Below are 12,500 nucleotides of genomic sequence, written 5' to 3' on the forward strand. Positions count from 1 at the left end.
CTCTGTTCCTAACCGGAAGGAGGAGTGAAATCGCCTCATGCGCTTTTGAGCAACTTAATGCAAGTGGATGGAAGGAGAACTCGGGTGCCGTCTCTATTAATATATACTCTAAGGATCAAACACACAAGGACCTGAGGACAACATGGCAACTCAGCACAGAATGGCCACCTGCCAAGGTTATAATAGTGGTTATAATTGCAAAAAGAAAATCAAGTGATCTAATTGCTTCTTAATGTCAGTTCCTCCGGGGACCACCAGGAGTCCAAATGGGCTAACTAACATGTCCAGGTCTGTAAATCTGAGACTGTGCAAATGGACCCTGATGGGTTAGTTAGTTAGTGGGGCGTATTGTAATTAGATGAGGACTAAAACCAAACACTTTATCCTTAGTTGGGACGTTGCCTATAACCTTAATTTTAAGGTTAAGGTTGGAGCGGAGGGGATGGAGGGGTCCCTCTAAATTTGACATTTTGAGGGACTCATGGACTCAAAGTGGGTCAATTTGTTTACACACCCCAGAGTTGAATAATTAAACACTGATGATGTTACAGTTTAGATTGGGGCCCCAGAGAGAGAGAGAGAGAGAGAGAGAGAGAGTCTGTGCCATGGTTTCATGTTTTAGTATAATACGCATCGCCGCAAACATTCCAACGTAATTCCTCCGCTTCTCTCTACTGTCATAGATGATTAGGTCGAGACCTGGCCGACATGGACGGGCAGATAACACCGAAACACGCCGGCCTGGCCTGGGTGGATCACGCTGACCGCTTTCTATCTGTAGTGCTTTTTGTATACATCGTTTTCATGAGTGGCCGAGGGTTGCAGTCCAGGATGATGTAAGCCTGTGTTCATTCTGCAGTTTAGACACTGCATCCTTTGTTCTCCTGCCCTTTGGTGCTGCATGGAGCTGAGCAGGGCTTGTTATCCCAGTCTGGGCGGGAACCCCTTTTGGTGTTTTTAAACATTATGTTGTAATCTAGCTATTATAAGAAAAAGTCCTTCTGCACACCTACAATGGACAGGTGCGTCGGATAACTGGAACTGAGAAGTAGAGAAAAAGAATCCCGCACACTGTCTTCACTTGAGTTTAGATTTTATTGAGTCGCCAGACCTTCATCAGGCATCAGTAATCTAGCTATTGAAAAATAGCAGATCTACAAGCTCATAGCGCGCCACCGAGTGGCGCGCTATGAGCTTGTAGGTCTGCTATTTTTGAAAAATAGCTTCCGCCTTTATTTTATATATTTTATGACAGACAGTAGGCTGACAGGAAATGGGGAGAGAGATGGGGGGGAAGACATGCAGTAAAGGCCGTCGGGATCGGGAGTCGAACCCACGGCACACTGCCAGACTGGATTACCAGCCAAGGTGCCTGGACCACTGAGCCATGGCCCATGCCGAAAACATTTCTTTTTAATTTTGATGTCAGGCCTGATTGGGTTATGTGACCTCTACCATTGTAGCGCCCATGTGAATTTGAAGCTTTGTTTTGCAAGCTACAGAGGAATTGAAAAGAGAGAGTCCAGTCCAGGGAAAGGGGAGACGACGTGTCGGAATATTTCATGTTTCCATTTCAAACTTTCATTGACGCAAAAAGTCTCAATGGAAGTTGTTGTTCCCCCCCCCCACCCCCTGTCCCTCCCCTTTTCCTGTGTCCCTTTTTTTTTTTAGCCCTGGTAAAAGTTTAACCACTTTGAACCTTTAAGGCACCCTTTATTTTGGACATGTCATTATAGTTGTCAATTTGTTTTTAATCACTAAAGCTCAGAACTTTAAACACGTCACATTGTGAGCTTATAGGTCGGGTATTTCCGCTATTCATCAAATGGCGTAAAGTATAATACATTAGGGCTTAAGTAGGTTTAAGTCAAACAGGCAATATGCCAGCAGTCCTTATTATTACGTGCTTCAGTCTAAGCTCACTTTCTTAACCCATTCTGACCTGAGATCAGATTCTAAAAATGTCTTCTACATCCTGACAGTTTTCTGAAAAAGCTATGTTTCTATGTCAGTCGTTCTTTGATTTTTAAAAAATAGCAGACCTACCTCATAGCGCGCCACCGAGTGGCGCGCTATGAGCTTGTAGATCTGCTATTTTCCAATAGCTAAAGCATAGCATAATGCTATTCCCGCCCAAAATGGGTTAACCCATTCTGGGCGGGAACCCCATTTGGTGTTTTACGTACCCCCTCAGGCCGGGAACCCATTTTTGGGTTCTGTACAGTATGTACAGTATTCAAAAATGTAAAATATTTGAAGCTGCTATATCAATTTTAAGTTTTTCATAAAACCTAAGTCAGGATTTAGAGGCGTTTTTAGAATCGGTCTCAGGCCTAAATGGAACCCAGGTCTCAGGCGAGATCTGCTATTTTTCAATAGCTAAAGTATAACATAATGCTTAGTTAAAACACCAGAACGGGTTCCCGTCCAGAATGGGTTAAATGTTCCAGGCATCTGAGCGAGGCAGGGAGGGAGACCTGCAACGTGCAACGTGAAGCAGACAGCCTTTGATGTGAATGTTGCTTTAGTGTTGTATGTCTGAACAGAATGAGATCAAAATGAGACACATTCTTTTTTAATTTCTTTTTCTTTTCTTTTCTTTTTTTTTTTTTTACTGTATAGCTTTAACTGAGTATGAGATTTATTTGTAGAGGAAGCCTTTGTAGGTTAGACTTAATCAGCGTTTTCACTGTCTCCAACAATAATGTAAAACCACAGGTGTGCTGCTTACCACAGGATGCTTCGCTCTGTTTCCTGACCTATTTGAGTTGCGTCACCGGCATGGAGGCATGGTACAGCCTGTATACAGCCCGCTGGTGGAAGTTATTCAAGTGCAGAATTAAAGATTTATATATCGTTGCTGTCGGGCAGAAACCTTGTATGTTAGTTAGTTAGTTAGTTAGTTAGTTTCATTTATTGTCCACGTGTGGAAATTAAGGCCTGTTTTCTCAACTCGCTGTTTTCTGCAAGACATTACTCTATAAGCCATATCTCCAAAACTGGTGGGTCAAACTGAACAACCAATATGTCAATTTGAAGCTATGATTCCCTGCTTTCATATGACATGAAAAAAACGAAAATTAAAAAAAATCCAATGGCAGTCCCTCAGTCAAATTTAGTCAAATTTGTCTTTGGTCTCAACAGTAAAAAAACAAACAGTTACAACAACAACAGCAACAACACTTAACACAATTATTTTCTCATGGCAAAAAAAGTGCAGGACAACAAACAGTGGCAAATACATTGGAAAAACAAACAAATCTAGCGAGACATCTAGTATCTCCATATTCAACGTGTGTGTGTGTGTGTCGTGTGTGTGTGTGTGTGTGCGTGCGCTGCGTGTGTGTGTGCGCGTGTGCGTGTGTGTGTGTGTGTGTGTGTGTGTGTGTGTGTGTGTGTGTGCGCGTGCGCGTGTGTGTGTGTGCGTGTGCGTGTGCGTGTGTGTGTGTGTGTGTGTGTGTGTTTATGTAAATGAATGCCCTACTTGGTCATATACTACAGTGTCACAGTGAAAGTGAAACAAGTCAGTTTGTGGGTTTAATAAATATACTGTATACTATACTGTACACAATATGAGACAATTACTACAGTAATTGCTAAACAGTTACCTTACCACTCTAATTTATCAATTCAAATTATTAATCCATTTTGGCCTGACCTCGAAATTTAAAAAAAATCTTCTAAATACTCCAGTTTTCTGAAATAAATATTTTCACGATTTTTCAAAAATAGCAGACCTACAAGCTCGTAGTGCGCCACTCGGTGGCGCGCTATGAGCTTGTAGATCTGCTATTTTTCAATAGCTAAACTATAACACCAAAAGGGGTTCCCGCCCTGGATGGGTTAAAGAAATGTATTATGGTGCTTTTTCTTGTAAACTTACTTTGGACCAGAAATACTTTTAACTTCCCTTTATCCTCTTTTCAGGACGGGGCCACAGCTTGGATGTTCACAGACGCCGAGCAGAACAACATGAATCCAACGCCTATTTCATCTGCATAGTTTTTTTACCAACCCGCCATACAGTTCACTGCTAGCCCCCCTGCCGGGACGACCAGATTGCCATCGCTGACCAACATACTGTAACATCAACCAATCCCTGAAAGGAGAGCCTCATTACCCCAGCCAGCCACCCAATTAGGAGCCAGATGGCGCTTCTGGCCAATCAACTCATGGACGCTAGGATCCTGAGCAGCATGAACGGGAGAGTTGAGCTCCCCCAGTTCCTGAGGGTCCCCAACCAGGGGGGGATCGACCCCCAGATGAACCCGGGCCAGGAAGACAACCGGAAGAACAGGAAGTACCCCTGTCCCCTGTGCGGGAAGCGCTTCCGCTTCAACAGCATCCTGTCTCTGCACATGCGCACGCACACGGGCGAGAAGCCCTTCAAGTGCCCCTACTGTGACCACAGGGCCGCGCAGAAGGGCAACCTCAAGATCCACCTCCGCACCCATAAGCAAGGCATTCTGGGGAAAGGCCGCGGGCGGATCAGAGAGGAGAACCGCTTGCTTCACGAGCTGGAGGAGAGAGCCATCCTACGGGATCGGCGGCAGATGAGAGGCGGCCAGGGCGGCCAGCTTCGGACGCCACACGTCATGGCCCAGCTTCAGCAGTTGCCACCGACCGTCCCGGCACATCCCCAGATGTCCCTCACGTCTCCCGGCTCCGCGGTGAGCCCATCGCATGCATCCACGCCCCCTAAGCTCACCACCGCCCGCGAGGAACCGATCCAGCACGGTCCGCTCGCTGGATTCCGCTGCTCGTTCTGCAAGGGCAAATTCAGGAAGCAGCAGGAGCTGGAGCGCCACATCCGGATCCTACACAAACCCTACAAATGCACGCTGTGCGAGTTCGCCGCCTCGCAGGAGGAGGAGCTCATCGGCCACGTGGAGACCGCCCACATCACCGCGGACGCCGCCGTGGGGCCCAAGGCGACGGCCGGCGCTGGGGGTGCGGACAAGAAGCCCGTGGGCGAGTTCCCGTGCGAGGTGTGCGGTCAGACCTTCAGCCAGGCCTGGTTCCTGAAGGGTCACATGCGGAAGCACAAAGACTCCTTCGAGCACCATTGCCAGATCTGCGGCCGCCGCTTCAAGGAGCCCTGGTTCCTCAAGAACCACATGAAGGTGCACCTCAACAAGCTGGCCAAGAGCAAACCCCCCGATGAGCGCAACGCGCCGGTCAGCAGGAGCAACGTCCCGCAGGGCCTGCAGACCAGCCTCTACTCCCAGTACATCTCCAGCATCCATAGCAGGTTCCTGTCCGCTGAGCGAGCCGGCCAGCAAGAATACAGCCAGCTCCTGGCCACCGCAGGCATCGAGGTGAAGATCCGGGAGATGTTAGGGAGGATGATGGTGTCTGGACAAGGCGTGTTGGCCGAAGGAGACAGTCCCTCCCTGCTGGCCCTGAATCACCTTTTCCCCACGATGAGCTCCAACAGGCTGGAATACCTGCAGACCGCCATGGCTGACAGAGACGCACTCAACGGCGGTGGCTTCCCCAGCTGGCCCATCATGGCACCGGGGCTGGCTGTGGTGGAGCCACAACTTTTCGGCCCTAAAGAGATCCAACAACAGCCGCGTTCGTACTTGTCCGAGAGACGCCGTTCCGTAGATGAAAGGAAAGCGTGCCTTTCCGGCGAAGCGGACGCTGAGGTCATCAGCAGGGCCACGACCCCCGGGAGCCTGACGCACCACGAGCAGTCAGAGGTCGTCTCAGAGACGGGAGGCCCCACACATTCCGGCATTGCCCAGGACAGCTATCCACAAACCACTTCTCCGCCTACAGGTAACTGAGTCATCACTGTCGAGTTGAAAGAAAACATTGATGCACTAGAAAGAGAGCGACCAAGGCAGCGGTAAAATAATAAAATAAAAAGCCTTTTACTTGTACGGCTAATGCATAGCAATTTCAAAATTAAAAACAGCTTTCTTCAGGGCGGCAAAAAACGTCACACTGATGAAGGCGGCATAGGTGCGTTTTCCTTGCTTTGCTGAACAAATAAAATCATTTAAAAAAAAATCCTACAAGACTGTATTGGTTACTGTCTTTTCTTGTGCATCAACTTTATCACTTTTATATCAAAGGACACCGTATTGGATTTGACTCATCTGCCAAAAAAGACGCGCTCCTCATAATCTGTCTGAAAGAAAACGTTTTGATTCTCATGACTTGATCGTTTTCGCAGATAATTTAGACAGAGAATCTATGCGATTTCAGACTAAACCCACGAGACAGATATTTACACTATATGGCACACTGTGCTGCCAACAAACACGCCAAAACTCTCAAGAATCTATTATTAATGTACTCGCCTCGCTGTCCCTGAGCTGCCTATTGTAGTGAACAACTAGAGACAACGTTGGCGTGGTGTCAGAGATCCACTTAGCATAGGTGGTTCTGCAAAGCACAGGGTCAGCAGCGCTCTGCCATGAAACCACCGCAAATATACTGCTGTCATCTCCAAGGACTTTTGTCTTTCCCTTTTTAAGTGTAAAAACGGTCGTGTTGAACGGTAGGATAATTAGTATCCTCTATTTTATATCCTCCAACCTCCCCACCCCTCGCCTACGGGGGCACAAGATGTTAATGCACGCCATCTGGTGTTTTTAATGATTTGATCTATACCACCCAGTGATTTTTATGATTTGATCTACCACCTGGTACTTTTTATTGATAGTCTTCTGTTCCACCTGGTGATTCAGATGATCTGGCTCGGTGGGCAAATGCCTTCCTTGTCATGGCGTCCTGCTAACATGCTCTCACCAAGTCTAAATTGCTGCCATAATAGTGTTTTATGCGTGTGACACGTACACACACATACACACACACGCACGCGCGCACGCACACACACACGCACGCACGCACGCACGCATGCACGCACACACACACACGAGCACAACAGTTTTTTTACATTGTTTTGTCAGTGAAAAAAGGTAGTCGACAAACATTTTTTGTCAGTGAAAAAAGGTAGTCGACAAACCATTTTTTGTCAGTGAAAAAAGGTAGTCTACAAACATTTTTTGTCAGTGAAAAAAGGTAGTCGACAAACATTTTTTGTCAGTGAAAAAAGGTAGTGGACAAACATTTTTTGTCAGTGAAAAAAGGTAGTCTACAAACATTTTTTGTCAGTGAAAAAAGGTAGTCTACAAACATTTTTTGTCAGTGAAAAAAGGTAGTCGACAAACATTTTTTGTCAGTGAAAAAAGGTAGTCTACAAACATTTTTTGTCAGTGAAAAAAGGTAGTCTACAAACATTTTTTGTCAGTGAAAAAAGGTAGTCTACAAACATTTTTTGTCAGTGAAAAAAGGTAGTCTACAAACATTTTTTGTCAGTGAAAAAAGGTAGTCTACAAACATTTTTTGTCAGTGAAAAAAGGTAGTCGACAAACATTTTTTGTCAGTGAAAAAAGGTAGTCGACAAACATTTTTTTGTCAGTGAAAAAAGGTAGTCGACAAACATTTTTTCGTCATAGCCTTAGTCGACGAAATCAACCCTGTTGGAGAGCTGATGTCACATATCTGAGTGTCACATCATGCTTGCGTGGGACTCGATCCAGCATCCTCGTAAATGATGGCCGCATCGCACGGATAAATGGATCGTGTCTAATCTCGTTACATCTTTTGTGTCCACATTGTGCACACATTACTGATTATATACATATTTACATGTAAATGCTGGCATTTTATGGACATTTTATGAATCCCTGTCTGGCTTGTTCTTTATGAAACAAGCTTTGTTGTTGGGGGTTTTTTTCTCCCCACTATTTTCCAAACTGGTTCAACATACTGTATCGTTTCTCACCAAACGTTTATGAAAGCTGGCAAGCTTAGTGAGTTCTGGGATGGCACGTTCAGGATGAGACTCTAATTTCAGTCAATATTAACCCATTCTGGACTGAGGTCGATTAAAAAAAAAGGCTTCAAAATCCTAACATCTTTCTGAAAAACCCATGTTTCTATGTCAGTGGTGCTCAACCTTTTTCATGTCAAGGACCCCCAGAATTATCTCTATTGGGCCATGGACCCCCCCATCTCAAAATATGTAGTTCCAGGGACCCCCCAGAAGCAAATATTTTAGTTAAAAATGTTCGCTCTGAAATATATATTCAAAGTTTTGTGCCACATTTTCACGACTTTAAAAAAATAGCAGACCTACAAGCTCGTATGAGCTTGTAGGTCTGCTATTTTTCAATAGATAAAGCATAACATAATGCTAACACCAACAGGGGTTCCCGCCCAGAACGGGTTAAGCATGGAAACTAATTCATTGTAAAGGTCAGGCGTCATTGCTTTAGTCAATGATGGATCCGGCAGGCTCTCTCTCCCTCTCCTCGCTGTTCTTAGTCCTGTGTAATGGTAGACTCACTCTGGGGGCTTAGCACCGCATTGTTTAGCTCTGACAATATATCCCAGAGACCTCTGCAGCTGCTCCCTGCTCTCACAATGACAGATTAATTAACACAATCACACGCGGCTGGCCTGGACTCAACACACAGGTCTGCCGCGAGACAGATAGGTAAATCCTACACATATGGAGAACACGCACCACTTGATGAGGGTTTAACCCATTCTGGGCGGGAACCCCCTTTTGGTGTTTTAAACATCCATCCATCCATCCATCTTCAACCGCTTATCCGTAGTCGGGTCGCGGGGGCAACAGCTCCACCAGAGCTCTCCAGACTTCCCTCTCCAGAGCAACATTAGTGACTTCCTCCTGGGGGATTCCGAGACGTTCCAAGGCCAGTGAGTCGATGTGTTTCCTCCAACTGCGCCTTGGTCTGCCCCGGGGTCTCCTCCCAGGACAAAGTGTTTTAAACATTATGTTATAATTTAGCTATTGAAAAATAGCAGATCTACAAGCTCATAGCGCGCCACCGAGTGGCGCGCTATGAACTTGTAGGTCTGCTATTTTTTTTTTAATCGTGAAAATGTGGCGCAAATCTTTGAATATTATATTCTTTCAGAGCGAACGTTGTTAACTCAAATCGTTGCTTCCTGGGGTGGCGTCCCTGGAACAACATATTTTCAGATGGGGGGTCGGCGGCCAAATACAGATCGTTTCTGGGGTCCTTGACATGAAATATTGAGCACCACTGATACAGAAACATATAGGAATTTCAGAAAACATTTTTAGAAGACATTTTTTTTATTTCGACGTCAGGCCTAAATGGCTTAATAACAGGGATAGGGTCTTTTTTTCCGTTCTTTTGTCGGGGTGGAAGGAGAGGGGTTTCTCCAGTAACTGATCACGTCTGTCTGCGTGGATGGCTGGCCTTAGAGAGACAGAGTATTTTCTAATTCAGGGGAGTAGAGAGAGCCTGAGCTGCCAGATGTTCAGCTTGAGGAACATTGATTAGTCCAGAATTAGCGGTTGCATTATTCATATTCAGACCGGGGTGGTCGTGGAAATTATTGACGTCTCCAATATGGATACAAATATAGTGCAGTCTTACTTGTGGCTGTCAAAATTAACCCATTTTGTTGCGGGAACCCCTTTTGGTGTTAGCATTATGTTATGCTTTAGCTGTTGAAAAATAGCAGATCTACAAGTTCATAGCGCGGCACCGAGTGCCGCGCTATGAACTTGTAGGTCTGCTATTTTTGAAAAATCGTGAAAATGTGCCTCAAATCTTTGAATATATATTCTTTCAGAGTTTCAGTTTTTAACTCAAATCTTTGCTTCTGGGGGTCCCTGAACAACATATTTTCAGATGGGGGTCGGCGGCATATTACATATAATTTTTGGGGTCCTTGACATGACATTTTGAGAACCACTGATATAGAAACATGATGTTTTCAGAAAAAAAAGGCATTTTAAAAAGACATTTCGATGTCAGGCCTAAATGGGTTAAGAGACAAACCACGCTTGGTTGGTACATCCCAGATATAGCAACTGGATTTAGATTTAAATATGAACGTCAAAGCCAAGCTGAAACACAAATCATCTTTTTGGTTTCGATGGATACACTGTAAAAAACATGCTGCTTGCGAAAACTAATCCAAACAGATTTGGCGATGCACTTTGACTTGTAATTATAATCTTATGCATAATCTTATGAATAATGATTCTTTTTAAAAATGATAAACTAACGAGGGGAGCATGCCTGAAGGCTTCTGACCTATATTAGCCCATTTCGACCTGGGAACGCGATTCTACAAAATGTCTTCTAAATCCTGACTGTTTTCTTGAAAAAAATCTATGTTTTTCTATGTCAGTCGTTCTCAAACACTTTCATGTCACTTTTCACGATTCTTCAAAAAATAGCAGACCTACAAGCTCGTAGCGCGCCACTCGGTGGCGCGCTACGAGCTTGTAGATCTGCTATTTTTCAATAGCTAAAGCATAGCATAATGCTAACACCAAAAGCTATGTTTCTATGTCAGTCGTTCTCAAACACTTTCATGTCACTTTTCACGATTCTTCAAAAAATAGCAGACCTACAAGCTCGTAGCGCGCCACCGAGTGGCGCGCTACGAGCTTGTAGATCTGCTATTTTTCAATAGCTAAAGCATAGCATAATGCTAACACCAACAGGGGTTCCCGCCCAGAATGGGTTAGACCAGTTTGGAAGAATAACAAACATGCCTAACGCCACATAAAATGCTCTGACAGTTATTAATTAGATCCATTCAACACTCTTAACCCTGGGGTCAATGAGCAGACACCATGTAATGATGTTGTCCCCACTTGTCTTTTGTCCCTCATGCCCTTCTTTCATGCTAGTTCCACTACTATACGCACCAAGCATTAAGATAGCCCAGAATGATAAGCAAACTGTAAAATAGTGAATGGGAATGTTGAGCAGCGGTTAAGTTAAGAAGCATGGATTAAGTAGCTAACGGACGTCCGTGTGTCCGGAGACTGTTGGGTGGATTTACTGACAACCGCGTAATTCATCCATGTGTAACTCGGGGAGTGAACTACTAAATGCAACCAAATGGACCTGTTGGGGTCCATTTGGTTGCATTTGTACACTCCCAGAGAGACTTAACATATTTTAAACTAAGTATTCAGTGGTCCAAATGTAAAGAAATGGACAACCCTACCACCGAAAATAAAATTCAGCATTAGAGAGGTGTTTTTTTTTATTCCCCAGGCGATTGACTTTGCAGCTCTTGACAGAAATACTAACTCTACAAACAACAGATATTAATCTTCTTCAAACTGTTATTGTTGTTGTATTACGGGGCTGTAATTGGTTTGCTGACGTTGGTATTGTTTGTAACAGGTCTACAATATATTTTGAATTTTGATTTATGATGGGGTGATACGTTTACAAATAGCATATTTCCCCCATCTACAATCAAACTCTTAAAAAAAGCATGTGAGTACTAGCCTAATTTACATGACGGAAACAGTCAGAGATTCAACCTTTAACCCCTTTTGGTGTTAGCATTATGTTAGGCTTTAGCTATTGAAAAATAGCAGATCTACAAGCTTGTAGGTCTGCTATTTTTGAAAAATCGAAGAACGACTGACATAGAAACATAGCTTTTTCAGAAAACTGTCAGGATGTAGAAGACATTTTTAGAATCTGATCTCAGGTCAAAATGGGTTAACTCACTGGTCCTCAAACTAGGGTCCGGGGACCAACAGGAATCCTTCACGCCGTTTCACACCCTAATTTATACTTCATGTACAGGTACATACAAGCTCACAAGGTTGCAACCATGGCATGCACCGCTTTGATTGGCTATTTTTTTGAAAGATTTTGAATAATTTTGCAACAGTTTTAACAACACAAACCTGGGCTCGGCAACTCTTCACTAACCCTTTTCAGATGGGGGGTCAGCAGGGGGGGTCGGCAGGGCCAAACACGTGGGGGTCCTTGACCTAGAACATGCTTTAGACCCACTGCTTTATCTTACATTCTATCCTGCTTTATCACATTAACTTACAGGGCTTTTATCTTACTGGGTCTTATATTGGTCTAAAGCAACTGTCTAAACTGATTACCTGTTGGATCCCTCCACTGCCTCTCACTTCTGTCTTTTAATCCTCTTTTTAATTATTATTGCAGATATGAGGCTCAAATTAAGCTCAAAATGCTTGTTTTCCTAGCATGCAGATAAAAAGATTTACCCAGGGAGTTCCGAACACCTGCCTTGAAATATTGTTCCACCGTCTCCTGAATGCCATTTGGCTTAATTGACTTGGAAACGTCCCAAATGCGTCATTGACTATGTGGTCTAATTAATATTAATAATATATGCTATTATAAACATCAAAGAACATCTGGTGCCCCTGTTTTTCTCACCAAGTCTTGTGCACCGCGAAACCCAGAGTGTCAATTTAAGCTTGGAGTGTATAGAAATGGACCCGTGCGGGTACATTCTGGCTCTCTCTCTCGGTTAAATCGATACTCTGGATTTGGCTGTGTGTGTATGACTCCCTCCTGCTCAGTCTGTTTCATCTGTAAGCAGACCAGTCTCCATATAGGCTAGAGTTTAGTATTTCAGGTGCTTGAATGTACATACATACAGTAGAGAGAGATGAGGCT

At 44.3% G+C, this 12,500-nt stretch overlaps 1 protein-coding gene across 5 annotated transcripts in view; it reads left to right on the top strand.

Moving 5' to 3' along the window:
- The window catches only part of LOC306918267 (zinc finger protein 536-like), a 51,739-nt gene that overhangs the window by 17,507 nt on the left and 21,732 nt on the right, over positions 1-12,500 (top strand). For all 5 annotated transcript variants that reach the window (XM_079531138.1, XM_079531141.1, XM_079531140.1 and 2 more), the window contains exon 2: positions 3,928-5,784. In XM_079531138.1, coding sequence (XP_079387264.1) covers positions 4,149-5,784 — 1,636 coding nt within the window. In that variant the 5' untranslated portion in view covers positions 3,928-4,148. The remainder of the gene's footprint in view (positions 1-3,927; positions 5,785-12,500) is intronic.

The sequence above is a fragment of the Electrona antarctica genome, assembly GCF_951216825.1.
Source record: "Electrona antarctica genome assembly, contig: scaffold_123, whole genome shotgun sequence".
Classification (NCBI taxonomy): Eukaryota; Metazoa; Chordata; class Actinopteri; order Myctophiformes; family Myctophidae; genus Electrona; species Electrona antarctica.